Raw genomic sequence first — 22,408 nt, 5'->3', positions numbered from 1 at the left:
CCAACCCCAGGTCCACTGTCTAAAACCGGGTCCAAATACACATACACGGATCGTAAGTATGAAACAAAGGCACTAATTCTGTGAAGAAAACATCTTAAAAAAAGTATTTTCTGTCATTTTTGAATTTCACCGTGTGACACTTCATTAGCTGTTTATGAGCACTGAGAGACTGATAAAACCGGTGGAAATAGCATTTTTTTTTCAGCAAATTTATCAAACTTTCTTAACGTGAAACTGATCGTACTACGCATACGGGAGTCACGAAATGTGTAATCTTAAATGCTAGGACTTCCCAGTTGGGTCAAAATCCTTACTGCAACAGTGGCGCCCCTTTCAGATTCACAGGTACCTAGCACAAGAGATGCAATTGTCATTTCCAGAGTGCACGCCATAGTATACAGTTTGCATAGTGCACTTTATGAGAGTGTACTACACAAGTATGCAGAAGTATACATTTGTATAAACTATATACTATATAGCTAGCTTACTTACAAATTTATAAAACCATTCAGCATCAAAATTTGTTGCTGTCTCCAGGACTGGAAAAGCAATACCTGTGTTAAATTTTGTTTTGCTTCTCTTTTTATCAGGCTTTGTCTTTGACAGCAGTGGGTCTAACATCATTACAGAGAGGCTCTCTGGGCAGTGCTTCTTCCTGTCAGACTGAGGGCAGAGTGGATGCTATAGTGACATTTTCAGAGGTGGGAAGTAACGAAGTACAAATACTTCGTTACTGTACTTAAGTAGATTTTTTAGGTATCTGTACTTTACTTGAGTATTTATTTTTCTGAGTACTTTTTACTTTTACTCCCTACATTTTTACACAAGTATCGGTACTTTCTACTTCTTACATTTTCAAAACAGACTCGTTACTTTTTAACACGTCAGGGAGAAGTTTGCGTTTCCGGTCAGTGCGCCGTCAGTCATCAAGCGATCTGAGCCTAAACGGAGGAATATTAACATATACTGTAAGAGACAATCGTACTGCGTATCCTCCATCATCGGGGCTTATCGGGTACAAAGGGATTAAATACACAAACCCATGTAATTAATGTCTCATTTATAGCGCTATAATCAGGGGTTACAGCGGGCCGGACCGAATCCGTAAGTTATGCTCGCGGGACATAAACAGCTTAGCTAGCGCTACTGAGGAGCGAGCATAAAGGGAGTAACGTGTGGCAGGTAAATGCAACGTTTTTAAATGCTCAACAAATATCAGCAAACACACAAAGTGTGTGCAGTTTGTCACACAGTGTGTCTGCTAGCTAAAAGAAGAGCTGCTGCATTTCAGGGAGAGCAAAGAGAGAGAAGTTTACTCAGAGATGGAGAAAGAGGACAGGAGAGGAAGAAGAGAGGCTAGAATTAAAGGTAAGGACTGGAAAATAAACTGAAGTATGCTGACTTTGTGTAATTCAAAGATTGGATGAAAATACTGCAGTTTAGTACGTAATAAACAGGTTATCTAGTTGTACTGTATTTACAGTAAAGCTCTGTGTTGGTGCACTTTGTGTTCATGGTCAGAGTTACAGGTTACATCAGTGCAGCAGAGATGAGTTTGAATCAAAGCTGCTGATGCTGAGATTCATTCACTGAATCCAACATTTCTACAGCCTGTATGCTGTCAGTGTAGGGGATGGAGCTCAGCTCAGATAGCTGTGAAATACTGGGTTACATCTTTGTGAATTCAGTTCATCCACACAGAGCAGTAAACCTCAGAGCAGCAGCAGCAGCAGGTCAGCTGATCACAGCCTGCACACCAACATCATTTACTGCAGCTCACAATAGAAAGTTGTGATTCTTCTCCCCATGCAGAGCCACTACAGCTGATCTTAGGGTTCCTCCACCTTCTGAATCCCACTGTAACCCCTGAGTATCCTCATGTTGGTGTTTAGGTGGAGACACAGTCACCCTCTACTATGGAGGACACAGAGAACAGAGCTGTGTTTAAATTCCCTTTCACAGTTTGTGATTCAAGCTGAGTACATTCATTAGAATTAAAATTTAGATTGGAATAACGTTTGTGTTCTCATGTATTATTTTATATTATTACAATAATATATAATAAGGTTCAGTTAGCTTTACACAAAAATAGCAGGTAGAAACGTCCTCCAAAGAGCTACTTTTACTTTCTTACTTTGAGTAAATTTCAGAGCCTGTACTTTTTTACTTTTACTTAAGTAAAGAAGTTGAACCAGTACTTCGACTTTTACCAAAGTATTTTTTAACACAAGTACTTGTACTTCTACTTAAGTACAGAATGTTAGTACTTTTGCCACCTCTGCACATTTTCACCTCTTGCGGACAAAGTGGTATTACAATGGGACAGGCAGGTTAGCTAGTTAGCATGAAGCTAACTTTAGTAGAAATCTGCAGCACAGTACATTCTCTTCTGAAGGCTCTACATTTAAGTCTTTCTGGGGCATTTCTGTGTGGAGTTTTCATGTTTCCGCAGCCAAAGACTTGCATATTATGTTAACCGGTGATTCTAAACTGGCCAAAGATGTGGGTGTGAATGGTTTTTCCCTCACAACCCAAGACGGGCAGGAAAATTGGTTGATCTTACATATTGACCCCAAGCATTTGCTATTGCTTTGTTGCAGCTGTGCTTTACTTAAATGATCCCACAATTATTCAGTTGGTTTGTAGGCTTTTCTGCATCCTTTTATTCCTAACTAACAAAACCATGTTCTTAAGCTGGCTTTCAGAAAAGCAACAGATACAGTATGCCCTTTGACCCCTTTTCTGTTTGGTCCAAGCAGGGCAACATTGCCCCATGGGATAATAAATCAACCAGAGGTGAAGAGGTTAGCTCGACCCACACTGACCTTTGGTCTTATGAGATTTCCCTCAGCCATATGTCTGTGGCTCACCATGGCCTGCCCCTTGCTGTGACCAGAGGAGGGCTCAGCAGCCAACAACAACAGCTCAAATCGGCCCTGTTCAGATCCAAAGCTGCCGAGTTTCACATCCTGGGTCCAGCCAGTCATAGAAACCACACCCAGGGCTGGCTATGGCAAGTGTGACTGCTGCTAATGTGTTGTTAGGCTGCTGCAGATTTGAGGAGAGGTCTGGGGGGGGGGGGGGGGGGGGCTGGCCGGGGCTGCCTACATAGGTCGTATTACTGGGGACTTTTCTCCAGACAGGGAGAGAATTCCTGGCTAGAAAGTAGAAGGACTTCAGTGGTGTGATGGGGTTTGGCCAGCCAAGGCAGAATGTCCGGCATGGTGGACAGCTGCACCACAGAGCTACTGTAAGAGAGAGAGGGGGTGTGGGTGGGGTGAGGGGTTTGCTGTAAAACAACACATTGTCTATCAGCTTTGAACATCACTTCTCTCGTATGTTTAGATGCTCTGAATTCATTTTAATTAGCAAGAGGAAGTGAAAACACAACATGAACACAGGATTATTAGAAAAGCTTGCCTTGCTGTTCTTTGCAATGGGGTTTCACAATTACACATTTCTTGTAAAACACAACACAAATTCTCAGAAATTATGTTTGAAGAATGAGGTTGCTGGGAGGTATGTAGACACAGTTTCTATTCAGCCCTCTAATCATCTGCAATCTAGTATCATTTGCATTTTTATGTTTTTTTTTCAATTGACTCAACTCTGATAGTAGAACACAACCTATAAAATTTATGTTATAGATACCTCATCCCAGTTAAATTTATGTAGCAAGACAAGCTGCAAAATCCCTCACATAACAACACTCAAAATCTGCCCCAGAGTGAAAATTGAAAACAGAGCGAGAAATTGAATTTTGGAAAGTCAATGACCCACATCTATCTACGGCTGTTCAAGAAGCTTAGGTGGGTTTCATATGTGAAAAATCTGCTTCTCTCATCAAGGCCTGTGTTGAGGAACACGCTCACTCATTCTTACGGCAGGAATCTTTTCAACACCAGAACTGAGAACCGTGCAGCGCAGAGGCCCCATGAGCCTCCTGATGAGGGCAGCAGAAAAAAAAAAAAAGAAGGAAAGAAAGAAAGAAAAGCTCAGAAAGAATTCTGGGTATATTCGCATAAAATGTGGGACACTTTATAAGTGGAAAGTTGATGCATTTCTGGCTCTGATCCAAAACAACACCGAAGACCAGTTTTCCATTTGGTGTCACTGTAACCAACAACGTTTCCTCATCACTCGTTCAGATGCTATGGCGGACCAGCTGGTTTGGACAATTTGATGTATACTGTGGTCAGTGACTGAAATTACTGCCACATACACTTTTTCAAATGTTACGCAATGTTGCATCATATGGAAATATTTTGTGTCATGTCAAATTCACATCACATCCTAACACACCCATACGGCCATCATCTGTGTTGAAAGCTCTTCTGCTTGTTTACACGCAGTTACTGTGCGTGCACATGTAAAGTTTTCCGTAACAACTCTGTTACTTTTTTCTTTTTCTTTCCAGGAAGAATAAAAAAAAAAAAGCAAAACTCTCACAAACAGTCACATGCTCTTTTACTGACTGGCTGTCACTTCAGTGAACTTCTACATATCACTACAGTTACACACACACACACACAGGCCACACACTCAGTTCTCCCGCCACTGAATTGATTTATTCATTTTACACCTATGTGCAATATTTGCTGTTTTAATCTTTTCAGCTTTATCTCCCTAACTTAAAACAAAATAGATCCCAGGTCAAATTAAAATGAAATGAAAAGGTATTTCTTGTAACGTAGAACTACAGAAGAAATTAGAGACTTTAATGTCAAATCTTTAATGAAAAAACAAAACAAAAAAACATTCTTTTTGTGACATCCATTGAATTTACAGGCAGTTTTTTTGAGGCTGTGTTTCATCTAGCAGTAGACACAAAGTTAAAAGTGTTTGTCATCAAAGATAGTTTGGTAGTTATTGAGCTCGGGAGTTTTTAAAGTTTGATAATATCATGCGGCTCACTTCTGTGAGTGACGACATCTGACAATTTCTGAATTTCTTAAATTTAATGAAAAAGCATCTTGCATGAAACTGACAAGAAGAAAGACTGCTCGACGCAGATGTTTCAGCGGGAAGCACTCTGTCTGTTTCTCAGCCAGATGCATCTAAATACATCCCTCAGCATTCCTGACAGGATTACTGGGCCAGGTACTATCCGCTGGTCACAAGAGAGAGAGAACGATAAAGAGAGTATGAGTGAGCATGCAGCACAGTCTGTTTGTTTTGTGTGTCTAATGCTGCGTGCTTTAGCAGATTTGAATTGTTAAAGAGATAAAGGCTCTTTGATAGGCTGCAGGTGTGCTGCTTTAATGAGCCTCACCCCCCCACCCCCCCACCCCCAAGTCCCTCAAAACTGTACCACACATCTGCACATCTGTCATTCAGAGCTCTGCACCATCTCTAACCTCTTAACCTCTCTTCCCTGCCTCTCATTCAAGCCAGACTCTGCAACACACAGTCTTTGCATATCACACCACAGTATCTGACAAACTAGAGTGATGTCAGTTCATGTGCTATTCACTGAAATTGTTTCACTGTACTGAAATAGTCTTCCTGGCTCACTGACTCCAATTGAGCGCTCCAAAAGAACATCGAAATCCCGCCCGTCCGGGGTCATTCTAGGCAGGCTACAACAAATCCTCCAGCCTGCTCGTAGATTGTTAGAACCTGGAGAAACTAAGAAGCAGGGAGAAGAAGACAGAGAGAGATGGATGTAAGGTGTTTGTTTGTGGGCACTTGCTTTCTCCTTCTTCACAACCTAAGGTGCCAGGGGAATAGCTTGATGACGTGGGTTGTGGCCTGGGCAGGAAACACAGGGAGGAACTTGTGGCTTTATATTAAGTGCTAGGGGCGGTTAACAGGAAAAGATAACCTGTTTCTGTTGATATAGCAAGGAAGTGTGAATTCTTGGCACATGCAAGATGTTGCAGAGAGGAACGGGCCAATGATGCCTTCCACATCTTTGATTGACTGACTTACTGGAATTTCCTCGAGTTCTCTGCAGTTTTCTTTGGGTGGCTGTGTTGGAGTTTTACAGGAATGTTTTCTGGGACATTCCTGCCGTAGTAGAAAAGGTGTTTCCGATGCGAGGATAGGCGCTCTTGCGTCATAGTGGCCAAAGTGCAGTCTTGTCACTGACCTCTGAAATAAGTAACCCTGTTATTTATGGTCATTTGGGGAGTGTGTGTGTATATGTGTGTATTATTTACATTTGGAATACATTATTTAAAAGCAACTGTTTAAAATTACACCGCTTACTCACTTCAAGAGAATTTACATGAAATGGTACAGCAGCATTGTCTCTTAAGGCTTTATCTGCAAGTCCCATGCAGAGCAGAACAATATGATAGAAGTTTGTTATAAACAAGGATGCTCGAGCTGTTATATAATCTATAAATAATTATAAGTCATAGAGGCATTTGCCAGATTTTTTACAAACAATGTAACATTTTGGAAATGTGTGTAATTGTTACATCAGTGTTGTGAAAATAGACTGAAGAAATTAGAAAATGCAAAGTTGTTAGAAGACTCACTGGTGTAAATCTGTGGGATGATGTCAGTGACTCGCATGCATGCACATACGCCCACACGAGCAACAATTATAGCTGCAACTATTACATTTTCCTAAAAAAAACAAAAAAACATGTATGTTTTGCTCAGTTGCCACATTTTAAGCATTCCGATCATTTCCTTTCAGTGCTTTGTTGGCCTGCATCATTCCACAACTCGGTTGTTTTTTAAATGATCACCATAACGGTGAAAAAAAAAAACACATTAAAATTGATAAACTATATGTACATTTAACATCAAAGTTGTAAATACAGTTTATATATGTGATGATAAGAAAAAAAAAATATTTGGAGTATTAAATGCTCCTCATTCAGACTGGGTGACACTGATGTACACTGAGTATTACAGATTGCCTCAGACCCACAACTTCTGCCACTTTTGCTCCAGCCAATGAATCAGTCAACCAATCAGGCACCCAGTCAGCCGTTCAGTCAGTTAGTCAGCCACCTAGTCTGTCAGTCAGACACCAAGTCAGTCAGTCAGGCTGCTGTTTGGGTAGGGTGGAGGCTCATAGACGGGCCCTTTGTTTGTGTAGAGAAGCCCCAGACACAACAGTGGCCAGCCCCGGGCCCTTACAATGGCTGTCCACACAAAGGCCCACACACTGGGACAATGGGACAGGCTCAGAGTGGGGGTGCACGGCTGAGCTGAGGTTACCCACCTGCACACTTCAGGAGTGGAACCCCCCCCACCCCACCCCTACCGCTCACACACACTCAAATGCCCAGCCTCCACCCATCCAGCTTTAAAACGTTGTTGCAGGTGTCTTCCTGTGCTGCTGACACAAGGAGGAAGCAGGGAAACTGTGTGCAGCGAAAACATTTATTTAGGTTTAACAGCGGAAAATGCGCCACGACCGAGTAAGACACATGTAGTGAAGTTACCAGAGGTCAAACAGCATCTCGGCACAGATTAGGGCTCTGCTTTTGGAATACATCACTCAAAATGACGAGGAAGTTAGAGGTCAAACACAAAAATTAAATTATGACATTTTATAGAGAACACCAGTTTGTTTTTAAGTGGTGATCACTTGGTTATTTTTCTATTAAGCGTCAGACTGACGACAGCCAGATTCAGCAACACTTACTCAGAGGCATTCTGTTTATTATTATTGTTATCATCATTATAAAGTACTGTATACACTGCACACATTTCAGGTGGTTTGTGGTGGCTGATAACATAGCCACAAGAATGCCTTAATGCTTACAGGCATGCTTAATTCTTCCTTACTTTTGTTACTGTATGTGATTTGATTTTTTTTTCTTTTCTTTTTTTTTGGGGGGGGGGCATCAAGTTAAATGCTAATTATAATTTTGATTAACAGTCAAGCAAAAAAAATATCAATTAATTAAAAAAAATTATAATACATACTTTTTATTTTCCAGTTTCAAAAATTTATTCTAAAATGTAATAAATAAGTACAGTCAATACTCAGCTTGTCTGCACATAGCATTTTACACATTTACAGAAATGACAAAAAATACAAATTACAAAATAAATTTAAAATCTATCAAACATTTTTTTTGATTAATTTAAACACATCATAGAAGACATGTATGAAAGAAATGGGGAAAAAAAAACACAGCCTCTCTGGGTCTTTCTCACACACACACACACACACACACACACACACACACACACACAGATGCTACAGAGTCCAAGTAAATAGTGAAAAATATTAATTTTAAAAAAAGATTTAAAAAAAAAAAAAAAAAAGTGTTGTACCTTGCCTTTAAAACATTGTTTTTGTCCTGAGGTAAGAGCATATGAAAGCCATGCCCATAAATTACTCAATGTTACTGGCTGCAACAAGTGGTCTGTTTCCCCCACTGCCTTTTTGATTGGATGACTAAAGTGTCAATCAGCCTGCTCATAATACTGGTGGAATCATACTGGGAGTGTCACCATATTACACCAAGATGCCTAGCCCATACTCAGAAGTCCACCCACAGCTGCTGCACACACACTTTGTACTTCCCAGTGATTTTTGGCCAAGTAAAGAAAATTGCATTGTATTTTTCTTTAAACCATGTGTGTAATTTACACCGAGTGTAAAAAGCAGCCACAAGTCAGATTTAGTTTTCTCTTTTAATTGATTGCAATACATTTTATAACCACACATTACAAAATGCACATCAAATATTTTAACCAGGCTCAGTTTGCAACCTTATGAGAAAAAAAAAAAAAAAAAAAAAAAAAAAAAAACTACCAAAAATATGGTTTTACAAAATAAAACAATTATAATAAAGTAAATGCCACTTTGGATAACCGTAATCAAAAACCCATTTTTTATTCTACATTAAAAAAAAAAAAAAAAAAAAAAAAAAGCTTGACATAAATAAGTTAGTATAATTTCTCAGTGTTTTTACAAAATTATGTACAAAAAAGGTACATTGCAAAGATTTACACAATACACAGGCATGGTGACTGCATTTGAGAGACGAGCTGTTTTCCGTCTCCATTTAGGTGTACCCTGGTCTTTCTGAAAATAAACCACACTTAAGGCAAATAAAGGGAAGCTTTTAGATGCTCAGATGCATCCTCAGCAGGCTAACATTGATTGAAAAAAGGAAAAGAAAAAAAAGAAAAAAGTACAAACATCTATTTAGGTTATCACAAAGTAACACAATGTGAAGTCAATTAAGGAGCACAAGCAGTGCTGGCAAACATATTGATGCAACCATGTATTTGGTATTGTAGGACAGTCAACCCCTTTCCAAAATAATAAAAATAAAACTCTCTTAAGAGCATTAAGGATTCTGAAACAATGGGAACAGTCAAAGAGAACACAACCTGCGCAGTTTCTATGGTCTTTGTCCTTCAATATCTGAGTACCTTGTAACTCCAGGGGGTGAAAAAAAGTCCAAACACACCTTTACAATGTGGCTGAGGTGCACAGGAAAAAAGATCATATTCCAAGATCCAACTGATACTAAAGCACCTCCAATACAAAATAAATAAACGGATTTAAAGACTGTCCTTACAGACATGTTACACTTCCTCCTGTTAAACTAGGACTTGCACTTGGTGACACTGCACTAACCAAAAAAAAAAAAAAAAAAAACAACAAACCCCCCCCCCCCCCCCCCCCCCCCAAAAAAAGGGGGGGGGGGGGGCGCAAGCAAACAAAAAACAGATGAGCTACATTTGTACCATTCTTCAATGCTGAGTTAGGAAGATGACGAGTGAAGACACACTTAAGAAACTGTAAGAAGCCAAGATTTTGTTTTAAATGTAGCAATTAGGGACTGTCAACATCACACTGCTGAGAAAAAAAAAATAAAAAAGTTACAGAACAGCATTTTGGAAACATTTAATCAAACTACATTGCAGTTCTTCAAGTCAAATCAAAATTCACACCGTTTTACATAAAGGATTTCTTTTTAAATCATAATGTCTTACGTGCTACATATGGAGAGAAATATAATATATATGTATATATATATTTTTTAATATTTATTTACACACAGGTAGTTAAAAAAAAAAAACAAAGGAGCAAAAAAGTAAATCAAACCTAATTGCACACTGCTACATTGACTGCTTTTAGAGGCAGTAACTTTTGAGTGCCACAAATTTAGTGTTTCTATTCAGTGCTTCAACAGCGTCCTCCCCAATCTTCAGGAGAGTTGATATGTTTCTGATGCTGTGTCGATCCTCTTCCAAAAAAAACAAAAAACAAAACGACAGCCAACACTGAGGTTTGCCACGTTTAAAAAAAAAAGAAAAACAAAAAAAGACAGGGGTGGGCATACATCTTCAGCTCTGTGGGACAAAACAGATGAAGAAAAAGAAGGTTGGCAGGGTTGGCAGTAATGTGACAGCACTGTGCAACAATTTCTGCAAAATAACTGATCTCCTGACCAAAACAACTAAATAAATAATCAGCATAGAGGGTGAAGTTTAGAGCCAGAAGACAGTAACCAGAAATACAGTGGGAGACTTGAATGAACATGAGCTGATTCATAAATAAAGACCTATCTGGGGATAAAATGTGCAATGCATTCCTATGACTAAAAATAAATAAATAAATAAACAGTAGTAATTTTACATCAACACCGTTATTTATTTATAATAAGACAAGAAAATCCTGAGCAGACCCCCCCCCCCCCCCCCCCATTCTTTATGCTTTCTTCATAAATCACTTCAGTTTACTACGAATTGATAGTTTTCTACAAATTAAATAAAGCGTGGTAAATAGATGTGATTTTTTTCTCTCCACTGCAGCGTTGACACTTGACATCCTGCCACAACAATGCAGATTTCATGCCTATCCGACTTCGACCCCCCCACCACCACACACACACACACACACACACACCACACACACAAATTCAGATCTGCGCGGCTCTTCTGCACGCTCCCCACCGGCAGGGACAGATGTGTGTTGTAACATCAGCGTGCTGTGAGAGAGTGTGTGTGTGTGTGTGTGCGCGCGCGCGCGCTCAGCGCTCGCACGCAGAGACCAGCCCCTTCCCGTCCCCGCTCTGCTCCGTGCTGAGGGCAGTGGCTGCTGACGTGTTACTACTACACTGTTGTTCAGCACTTGTTTACAGTTTCGTCGGAAACTCGGACTCACCGTGGCAGACAGCGGTTAATGTTAAAGATCTCAAATGTGCAGTCATTTTTTTTTTCCTGTTTCACTCCGATCGTAGTGAATCGACAGCGATCCGCCCGAGTGCCAAAAAAACAAACACCCAACCCAAAAGCTACAGCAACAACTTTCGCTCCCTCCGCTTCTGTCCCTGCTGATAAATGAATGAGAGACTGACAGCACCTGTGAAAAGCACGCACAAAAAAAAGTGTGCTGACTGTCAAAGCTGCACACCTGTGCAACGTCTAAATCATATCTGAGCTGCGAGATTTAAACTGAATAAGAACACATCCTAATGATTTAAGAATGATATAAAATTTAAACAAATTATAGTTTTGCCAAATTTACTTCTCTTCCAAGGCAACCCCTGAGCTGGTAGACGGAGCATTTCCTACTCTGACGATAGTAAACAGCCTTCTGTAGTTACATCATGTACGAGCCTACTTTATTTAAAAAAAAAAAAAAAAAAAAAAAAAAGTAACTTTTGAAACAAACAAACAAAAAATACACCAAAAGTACAGATCAGCACAGTCCTTACCTTTTCTCACGTCTTTCTCTTGGGACTGGTCTTTCTGGGCGTGTGTTCTGGGTGGCTCAGGCTTGGACAACTTACATCTGAGCTGGTGTGTGACCTCTTGCTTGGGTTAGAGGAGTCTGCAAAAGTAAAGTATTTCATTTTTTTTTTAAGCTCCAAAAAATTAATAGAAAACGGTGTCCAGTTTATGGTAAAATGTCGCATCTATTTATTTTATTTTTACATCTTCCAAATTTTAAGAACTTATTAAAAATTATTTTGGGTGCACTTCAACCTGATGATCGAAATGCCAGCACTGTGCTCAATAGACTGCAAAAACAACTCCCCCCGGGTCTGATGCACAGAAACATATTCGGGTGTAAATGGGTAAAACTGTAGCAAATGTAGTACCGTGACATGCAGGTCTTTTCCTCAGCGCAGTACACTGTTCCATGCACTCCATTTGCCCGTCAGACCTGTCGGGATCTTCGCTTGGAGGCACCACAACACAACTGTGATTCCCGTTAAGATCCACATTGTTATTCCCAGCGGACCAGACGCCTTTCTTCGCCCGCGGCTGCCGAGTGTAGAAGTCCGCGGCATCCACTAATTCCCACTCGAACCTGGAGTTGGCCCGCGGCGTGTCAGTGGCGAAGTCGAAGCCCCACTCCTCGGAGGCAGCCTCTTCCAACGCCCGTAAATGTCCCTTTAAATCCCTCTTTAACTCTTCGTGATCCACCGAGCCGAAGAGGCTCCTGCAGGCTGATGGTTTCGGGTGATCCGACAGCCGCGAGTCCGTCCGCTCCAACGTCGGGCTCCCGTTTGAAAGTCGAACATTTGACATTTTGCCCCAGAGAAAGACACAATTATTTAAACAGCCCGGAGCGTCCAGTTTTTCACGAGAAAAAAACCCACGCCGCTCAAAAACAACGGTTTTCTCGCCGTCGCTGAGAAAGATCCAAAACAAGCGTAAAACGCCTTATGCCATGCATACGTCGGGGTGGAGACGCAAACGGCCGCGCTGTTCTGAAGCCCAAGGTAGTCTTCGCGGATCATCAAAACAAAGTGCACAGGAACTGAAGGCGCTCTGTCAATTTCGTCCCGCAGTGAGAGAAACTGCAGACAACCCTTTGCAGTACAAATATGGCGATTGAGTTGGGATTGAGAGGGGAGGTTGACGGGCGGTGTGGGGGTAGGGGCAAGATTGACATACAGAGCTATTTAAATTCCTAGTAGGTCCCTCATTGGTCAAAGGTTTAAGCCCGCCTACTTCTCTTAAGGTGGACCGACTAAATTGCGTTTTTCTCAAATTTGGGTAGGATTTCTTTTTTTTTTTTTTTAATTTAAAACATAACTATCACTACTTAAGAATCTGTATGTAGCATATGACATAAGCTTGTGAGTGAGGGAAAAAAAAAAACTGTGATAATGACTTTTGTTACTTGTATAATTCAGCTGTTGAATAAGAAAAATCAAAATCTGTGCCAGTAATAAAACCCACAGAAAATAGTATACCTGGTAGGTATGGAACAGTAGGAGCTACCCCCCCCCCCCCCAAAAAAAAACAAACAAAACAAAACAAAAAACCAAAACAAAAGCGTCTTAAATATTCCACCTTAAAAAAGATTACGTTTGTTAGCATATAGGCTGAAGCTTTAAGGTGCAGCTTAAGTAGGCATACCTCAAGCCCCCTCCCATATGAAAAACTGTTCAGTGATTGCCAACAAAGAAAAATAACAAACTGTGCCAATCTGGCAAATGTGTATCTTTATGACATGCCATTTCCACCAATTATCTGGACCTCGGTGGGGAAGGTCAAGGTCAGCACACATTAGACCCTGTCGACATCACCACCAGACCCCAGGGCAAAAATAAAACTAAAGAAAGAACAGTGCTAAAAAGTAGAACCAGAAGTCAGAAAAAGTAAAAGAAAAAAAAAAAAAAAAAGTCCTACATGCTGAAAGTTAAAAGTTGTTTTTCTCTCTCCACACCAAAAGTAAAAACTTTGCAAGTTTACACAAATCTCAGTGCCATCCCAATCCCCATTTTCAGAAACTACCAACAGTTTCTGAAAATTAAATTCCATATTTATCCTTTTTCTACTAATAGAGTAGGAAAATCTAATTTAACCTAAATTTGGAAAAAAGCTGGCCGGGTGTGGAAAATACAAATCAGAAAACAATAATTTCTAAATTCACTTTGAGTTTCAGATTTAACTGTGGACAGTAGAAGGTCAGGCTACTGAATGTTTGGTCTGGTCATTACCTGCAAGAGGAGGGTATCAAATTTAATTCATCTATTAAAAAAAAAATCTTATTCATGTGCTGAAAATGTGCAGATGTGTTGTTTTCAACATGAGCCAGGCCAATAATAATTTACAAACCCCAGCTTTGAATTCTAATTTAACAAATAGTCCAACCTTTTTTCTTTTTTTTAAAAAAAAAACAAACAAAACAAACAGTTAGCCTCAGGTTCTCATCAAAATGAAAAGAAACATTTGCTTAAAATAGAAGCAAGAAAGCTGCAAGAAATGATGCAATTTAATTTTACTGTGAGCAATTATTTACTTAAGAGGTCACAGCAGGCTACGCACTGCAGCTGTGGCTGATTGAGGGTCACCATTAACCCTGAGGCAATGATGCCACCTAGTGGTCACACCCCCAAATCTCTAAGGTGATACAAATTGAGCAGGAAGCAATCTTGATATCAAATGCTTTTTAATAGGATAGCTTTAAATAAACATTTCATCTGTACATATACATATTTATATGAAAACAAAAAGGAAAAAAAAAAAAAATCACTAAGAATTTAGGCTCCTTCCTGTCCCTGCTGAGTTGTAGTCGCCTACCTTCCCTTTCAGTCCATAACAACATAGTGGTCCCCTGCTTGACAAGGTGCCGTCAGAGACTAAGCCACTTGATAATGTAGAAGTTTCTCTTTCCCACTCTGAGCAGCGTGAGTCCATTAGACAGGATGTGGAGTTTGGGGATCAGTACCTGCTCTGGGTTGTCTGTACGCTTGTGGTTGATCCACACTGCCCCGTCTGAAACCATCTGGTATCTGCACACAAACATTTGCGCTGTTGGTTAGGGCAGAGTTTCATGTTAAAAAAAGCAACAATCATGTGAAAAAGAAAGCGCACTCTCTTTCAGTTCTAAGGTTTTAAGTATCAGAACAATTGAAAAAAAAAATCTCATCCTCTGCAGATCTTCAAATGAGGTAAATATAGCCTTGGATGAATAACAACACATGACGTATTACACCGTGTGATTATTAATTTAACAGAACCAAGCCAAAATGCAGGAGAAGTGTGAAAAACTAAGTTCACCCTAACTGCTTCCATAGGAAATAAAGAGCGTAAACAGCAGCCAGGCGCTCCTAATCAAATGCGGTTGATTAACTGATCATCAGCATCTCTATAAAAGCAGAAGTTTGGGCAGTTTGCTGGTCTGGAGCTTTCAGGTGTGTGTTAACACAAGGCCAAAGAGGAAACTGTTGTTGCTCATCAATCTGGGAAGGGTTATAAGGCCACTTCCAAATAATTTCAAGTCCATCTTTGTACGGTGAGAAAGATTATTTACAAGTTGGGAACATTCAAGACAGCTGCCAGTCTTCCCAGAAGTCGACGTCCAAATTCAGCCCAAAGGTCAGGCTGTGCGATACTCTGAGAAACTGCAAAAAACCCAAGAGCTACATCTCAGACTCCACAGGCCACAGTTAGGGGGTTAAATGTTAAAGTACATGAAAGTACAATTTGAAAAAAAATGAATATGTATGTCTTGTTTGTAAGGGTTTCCGGGACAATGCTGCTTCTCTCTGAAAAGAACATAGCTGCACAGTTTAGGTTTACATAGTTGCATCTGAGCAAACTACAAGATGTTTGGAACAATGTCCTTTGGCCAGACGAGACCAAAGTGGCAATGTTTGGCTATGATGAACAGCGTCACCTTTGGAGACCACCGAACAGCACATCAGCACAAACAACTCATACCAACTGTCAAGCGCTGTGATGGAGGGGTGATGGTATGGGCTTGTGGATGTTTTGCAGCCACAGGACCTGGGTACCTTGCAGTCACTGAGTCAACCATGAACTTCTCTGTATACCAAAATGCTATCGAGTCAATTGAGAGGCCCAATCCATGAGCTAAAGCTTGGACATTCATCAGGACAATGATCCCAAGCACAGCAACAAATCTACAACAGAACGTCTGCATCATTGCAACACTTTGATTCTTTTCTTTTTCAGTCAAAGTCCAGACCGCAACCTGATTGTAATGCTGTGGCGAGACCTTAAGAGAGCTGTGCATAAATGAATGCCTGCAAACCTTAATGAACTGAAGCAACTGTTGTCAAAAAAAGAGTGGGCCTAAAATTATTCCACAACAACATGAGAGAAAAATCATACAGGAAATGATTACTTGAAGTTACTGTTGACAAAGGTGAACTATGGAGCTAAATTGGGGCCATAAAGTTTGTTTGAAAAAAATTATTTTGAACCTGAAAAAAAAATTTAAACAGGAAAAAAAAGTTTTGCAACTAAAAAAAAAAAAAAACATGTTTAACTAAAAAAAAAAAATTAAAAACTACTTTTCAGATTCAAGTTTTTTTTTTTTTTTTTGCACTTTCATTTTTTTTCTTCGCAGTTTCAAATTTCTTTTGAGTTCAAACTTTTGGCCCCCCTTTTGGCGTGGGGGGCGGAGCCTCAGATGACGGGGGTGTGGAATCATGACTGACAGCACAACACAGTGGCTGAACAACATAGTCCCAGTTGTTGCATTCAGGGACCGTGGGAACTGGAAATGTCTTTAACGCATCTTCGATATTCTATATGTATGTGATTGGTTTTGAAAGTTAACATGCTTCACCGATACAAGCAGCTTATATGAATACACGACTCGAATCTCAGAGGAAAAAAATATGATCTTGACAGATTTGCACAGCATTTTAAGTCCGTGTTGGAGATTTCCCATACTCTCAAAGTAAAGCAGAAGCCTCGTCTTCATCTGTGGCGCTAGCAGTGATCAGGTAATAAAAAGAGATGGAGCGAAAACAGACACATTCACTGTTGATACCTGAGCAGTTTACAGAAACAGCATGACATGGACCGTGTCACTGCGACACGTTGGCTAGTCCGCCATATTGGAAGTGGCAAGTCAGCCTTAAATCAATGAAACTACATGCAAAGGGAGTGGATTTTATGAATAAAAAAAACCTTGAATCTGAAAAGTAGTTTTGAATTTTTTTTTTTTTTTAGCTTCACATCTTTTTTTTTTCAGTTGCAAAACTTTTTATTTTCTAACTATTTTTTTCAGTTGCAAAACTTTTTTTTTTTTTTCCTGTTTAAATTTTTTTTTTCGGGTTCAAAATAATTTTTCAGTTTCAAAAATTTTTTTTTTCCAAACAAACTTTTTGGCCCCAATTTAGCTCCATAGTGATCCTACAAACTACTGAATCACGGGGAGCACTTAGGTTTTCACACACTGCTTCTGCATTTTGGCTTCATTTTTGTTAAATAACGACGATAAGGTGTAATATGTTTCTGTTCAAATGAGATTATATTTAAATAATTTAATTAAATCATTAATTTCTTTTGTAAGGGAGTAAGGAAATTAGCTTGCATTGCTTCAAAGTCTTGACTGGGTACCAGCGTTACATCTTGAACACAGAAGCCATTCTGGCTACCTCTGTTTGTCTGCACGCATCACAGAGCCACGCTTCAGTGGCTGAGAGCGCCTGACTGAGCGCCACACACATGAATGCGAGCTTGAAGCCATTTATAATTCTTAACCTGTTTGATGTGTAAGGCGCTCACCACCAACGGTGTTTGTGAAAATGTGGGGGAACACAAGTATCGGTAGCTCCTAAAAATAAAGTGACTATTTTTTGTGTTTATACGCTCACCCTCTGGGTCCCTCGGGGATGGCGCTGACCTTGCGGGAGGCGTCTATCACGGTTGTCCCTGGCTCCAGCAGTAGCTCATGGAAGGGAGCCTCCCTGAAGAGTTCCTTAAGTTCCTCATCACTCATTTCCTCCAAGGCTTGCACACTGCTGTTATAAAGGGCATTGGTACATCTGCAACAACAACGTTAAATATGATCATTCTGCTCGGCACACCCATTTTCACTGTTATAGCTTACAGCTGAAAAGAGCTCCGGATGAATAAAACACGTATAAGCCTTCAAGAAGATATTAATAACATGCCTGATGTATAGTAATAAATGCACACAGAACCCATTCTTACCTCTTTGCACTCTCAAGGCCCTCCTTTCCATGCACCAGTTTTGTCACTTCAGCAGCGAGTCTTTTATGCGCGAGGCGTTTACTCGGATCTTCTCTCTGTTGCTCCATTAGCTTCTCTACCTCTGCCAGAGGGAGAAAGGTGAACAACTTGAGGTACCTGCAAAAAAAGTCCACACAGTACACCACAGCTCACAACTCTGCACAGAATATTTACTTTTACTGGATAAAAACAGGAGCACAATGAGATATTTTTGGGATATTGCACTTTTCTCACAACTCTACAAACCATATGAAACATGATCGGCCTTCATCTCCACGTACCCTTCCACGCTGGCATCAGGCTGCCTGAGGAAGAACTGGTAGAGTTCAAAGGGTGATGTCTTGTCTCTGTTGAGCCACACTGCATTGCCTGCCGTTTTCCCCAGCTTGTCCCCGACAGTGCTGGTAACTAACGGGATGGTCAGGCCGTACACCTCCTCGCCACTCACTCTGCAGAGATATCGAGTTTGCAGTGTTACGAGGCAGGTGTGGGTGCAGCACGGCAATCACGACCAACAATCTGGTTATTGCTTTGAAAAAAGTATGTTGTTCAAATAAAAATAGTGCAACAGGTCTCAGCCTTCAAGGTAAATCCAGAGGGTATGTATTTGTTTCAGGTGGTAGATAGTGGTCATGAACGTGTGATGAAAAACGGAGATTACACTGATACACACTTGACTGCATCCTAAAAGGTTAGATTTAGATGCTGGAGGGCTGTAACTATCGATTATTTTAGTAATCGAGTATGCTGTCGATTATTCCACAGATTAATTGAGTAATCGGTTAAGAAATACTTTTGTCTTATTAATAAGCAATAGTAAATCTTTAAAAGAGAGAAAAAAACAGGTCTTTTAAAATCAAAACCAATGTTTTAATAGTTTAACTGCAAAAGATTTCTGACAAAATAACTAAACCATTCACTGTGTTTATGTGCCATATTAAAATCTGTTTTATTTGAGGAAAAAGTTTTCTTAAATTCAAAAATAAATAAGGCATACATGCAACCTAAACTAAAGCATAAAATAAAATAGTCCTTTCTCTGTCTTCTGATGGTGTACATCAGGGAACGTGAACCCAAGAACCGCGGGCCACATCCGGCCCGCCAGAACTTTCCATCCGGCCCCCGGAATTGTACTCCGAGAGGTACTATATGTCAATCAATCGTCATAACCCGTTAAACTTCGTCTCCGACTAGTCTAAATTATCAAACGCTTCCAAGCGCGATTTCCCATTGCCCTTAAATGCCTCCATGTCCCTAGAACCAATCAGAATGCAAGATCGGACCATGTGACTTCAAGTGTTTTCTGGCTGCACTGAGCAGCTGGCTTTAGTTGGCTGTGATCAGATTGTAAACACAGCTGAAGGTGTGTCTAACCTTGTTTTTTTTTGTAGAAAAATGTTCAGCGATCAAACTTCTCTAACTAAAGGAAGTAAAAGTCATAACGAGATTGCTGTTCATGAACCCGCGGAAGGATCGTTACTGGCTGCCGAGCGTACTCCCCGGCTTGTGCGGAGCTCCGTCCCCTTTGCTGTGAGGTGTTTCACACGCTCTGCTTGCGGGGACCGGACGGGTAGGCGGCTCGGCTAGTATCTACTATTCTGTTATTGTGCTGTTAAATGTGCGGACATTTTCTGCCATTGCGGTTTTACTGTGTGAATCTATGTTGAAATCTTTTCTTTTTTTTTTAATCATAGTCTGATATTCGCACATATGCCTTTATTCACATTAGTCAGAGGACGGACTGAAGATTTTGCTGGTTTTGCCTGAAAACAAAATATTTATTAAAAAGTAGGTAAATTACTATATTTACATTTGTGAAAAAGGGCACCTCACCATTGCCTGTGAAATGAAATTACTAAAATTTACTGTAGGATCCAGAGTTTTTTTTTTAAAAAAAAAAGAAAAGTGTTTCTATATTGATTAAAAAAAAAAACAACAAAAACGCCTTCTGAAAAGTAGATTATAATGACAACAACTGCGCACAATTGCGTTGCCAGTATAAAAACCGACAACACAAGTACAAGACTTGCACATCATATTATTAAAAATAGTATAAATCTGAAAGGAAAAATTATATATCAAATAATAGTATATCCCATAGGATACAATATTAATTTTATTTTACTTTATGAGAGCATCTGGCCCTCACACTGTATGCCAAGAAAAATCCCGGCCCTTGGACAAATATTATTAATTCAGTATCCAGCCCCACAGTACAGGGTCAGTGGTGCCGAGTTTTATTAGCTCCATGTATATTTTTACTGGCCGGCACTTTTATTTTTGTATTTTAAAACAATGGCTGAGAGTCCCACGCCTCTGGAAATAGTGAAGGCAGCCCTCCATCCTTTGCTCTATTTCAGGTTGACCACAGTAAGGCCTGGAGCAAAGGTGAAAATCAAACAATCCTGAATAAGAGCACTGACACAGAGTCAGGTGTGGTTCACTGATTGACCTTTTGATATCATATTCTATCAGTGAACCGCATTCTAGAAAAATGTGTGTACACACACACACACACACACACACACACACACACACACACACACACATTATTTTACCCCTTTTTCAAAAATTACAACCACAGTGAGTTCATTCATAGCATGCAGGGTCAAGTTCAAATCAATAGGGGTGATCATTTCAATTCAGTTATTAATTCTCATTTTTAAAGTGTTTACCATCGCCCTGTATTGTCACAAAGTGCTTTGAGCAGCTGGTCCTGACAACTCAAATCCCGTCTTCCCTCCACCCTGGACCCACACCAACTTGCCTACTGCAAGAACAGGAGCACAGAAGAGGCAGTCTCATTACGCTGCACTTTGTCCTCACACTTGGACAAGCAAGACATTGAAAGTCCTCTGATCTATGTACCCAGAGGGGAAAAAAAAAAAAAGACTACACCTGCAATGAGCCGTTGCTGATAGAAATGAACTAACATCATCGTTGTAAAAGTCTAAAGTGGCTACCAACAATGACAGGGGTTATGTAATCCATATTTTGAATGTATGTTCATTAAATTATCTTTTTAACGTTGTCTGGAGCAGCTCTCTCTCACACACACACGCGCGCACGCACGCACTTTGGATAGATATTTACTTGTGAATATACTCATGGCCAGACATCAAATTTCCCAGCTGGTCGGTGCCTCCAAGCTGAATCTTGCAGCCGTATACTTGGTTCAGGTGGTAGAAGTCATAAGCTTGGAACACCTGGTAGGTGAACTCTGTCAGGCTCATACCCTCTGCGCTCTTCAGCCTGGACTGCACGCTGTGGCGGCTGAGCATGGTGCCCATCCTAAAGTGTCTTCCAGCCTCCGACAGAAACCCCACCACGTCCCGGTTCTTATACCAGCTTAGGTTATTCAGAACAGTCACGGTTCCCAGCGGCCTGGAGCTGTCGTGAAAGTGCAGCTCGTGGTTAGTGAAGATCCTGTGAACACTCTCCCGGATGCTGTGGGTGTTCGCCTCGGCGACGTCCGCGGAAAGACGCTCCCGCTCGCTCGACTTCCCGCTCGGATCTCCGATTTGTGCCGTGGCTCCTCCGAGCACAGCGATGACATGGTGTCCGACGCTTCGGAAGTGCAGCAGGCCGATGACAGCGAGCAAATTACCCACGTGGAGACTGTCGGCTGTGGGGTCAAACCCGCAGTATACAGTCTGAGCACCGGACTGGAGCAGCCGAGCGAGCTGGTCCTGCGCTGCGTTTTCTGGGAATGAGTCTTTTAAAATGCCACGTTTATGCAGAGAGAGAAGCAGCCCGCTGTGTGCAGAAGAAGAACAATGAAATTTAGACTTGAGTGTGAGGCAAATATTTACTCGCCCAAGAAGACTACAACAGCCACGCCGCGATGCGTAACGGCAGATACTCGCAATGGACGCAGCCATGTTGGACAATGTGACAAGAACTCGGAGGAGGAGTTAAGGAGAAGCCCGGGTAGTTTGGCAGGAGTAGAGCGCCCTCTAGCGCAGTGGTTCTCGTTGAAGTGTTTGCAGATGTTTCCGAGCACTGCTTACGCCACTCGATAAACCTCCAGCTTTACAAAAACAGTGTTGAAGGCTATGTTGACACTATAGGCCCCACCGCAGGCTCTCTCAGCATGGGGATTGTGTGCACTGTCATCTATCATAAACGATTTAAACAGGGTTAGAAAGAAAATAGCATTTTATATGCGAATGTGGAGGCCTTCTAAGCCTTAAGATTTAAATTCCACATGATACTTGCTATTCTATATGAATACACACCCGTGGTGACACATGGTGTCTATTCCTAAACATGGCTCACTCAAAATAATAGAATAAGACATTTTAGTAAAATTGTCTACAGATTTTTTTTGTCTGTGCACATCTAAGTATGGTGACGATGCATCTGAACTAGAAAGCCAGCTTTGGTGTAAAATTATAATAAGGTAAGAATAGAAAAGGATATAGCACTTAATATCAGTACTAACTAGCACAAAACCATATTCACTTATAACATTACAGTACAAAGGCTCTTGTAACGAGCC

At 40.7% G+C, this 22,408-nt stretch overlaps 2 protein-coding genes across 2 annotated transcripts; both read right to left on the bottom strand.

Annotated features, from left to right (window-relative positions):
* Window positions 1-9,633: 9,633 nt before the first annotated feature.
* Window positions 9,634-12,919, bottom strand: cdkn1bb (cyclin dependent kinase inhibitor 1Bb). Its single transcript, XM_030732040.1, has 3 exons — window positions 12,039-12,919; window positions 11,652-11,767; window positions 9,634-10,284 (listed from the first exon to the last, which is right to left on the bottom strand). The coding sequence occupies exons 1-2, from the start codon at window positions 12,469-12,471 to the stop codon at window positions 11,658-11,660; spliced, it is 543 nt and encodes a 180-aa protein (XP_030587900.1). The 5' UTR covers window positions 12,472-12,919; the 3' UTR covers window positions 9,634-10,284; window positions 11,652-11,657.
* A 1,440-nt stretch (window positions 12,920-14,359) lies between these two features.
* yars2 (tyrosyl-tRNA synthetase 2, mitochondrial) lies at window positions 14,360-21,788 on the bottom strand. The gene is made up of 5 exons (XM_030732042.1): window positions 21,001-21,788; window positions 18,189-18,356; window positions 17,869-18,024; window positions 17,529-17,699; window positions 14,360-14,687 (listed from the first exon to the last, which is right to left on the bottom strand). Exons 1-5 carry the CDS (start codon window positions 21,786-21,788, stop codon window positions 14,528-14,530), a joined length of 1,443 nt encoding a protein of 480 aa, XP_030587902.1. The 3' UTR covers window positions 14,360-14,527.
* Between the last annotated feature and the right edge of the window lie 620 nt (window positions 21,789-22,408).

Source organism: Archocentrus centrarchus, chromosome 6 (genome assembly GCF_007364275.1).
Source record: "Archocentrus centrarchus isolate MPI-CPG fArcCen1 chromosome 6, fArcCen1, whole genome shotgun sequence".
Classification (NCBI taxonomy): domain Eukaryota; kingdom Metazoa; phylum Chordata; class Actinopteri; order Cichliformes; family Cichlidae; genus Archocentrus; species Archocentrus centrarchus.
The sequence above is the reverse complement of the archived record's forward strand: the minus strand, read 5'-3'. Positions and strand labels throughout refer to the sequence as shown.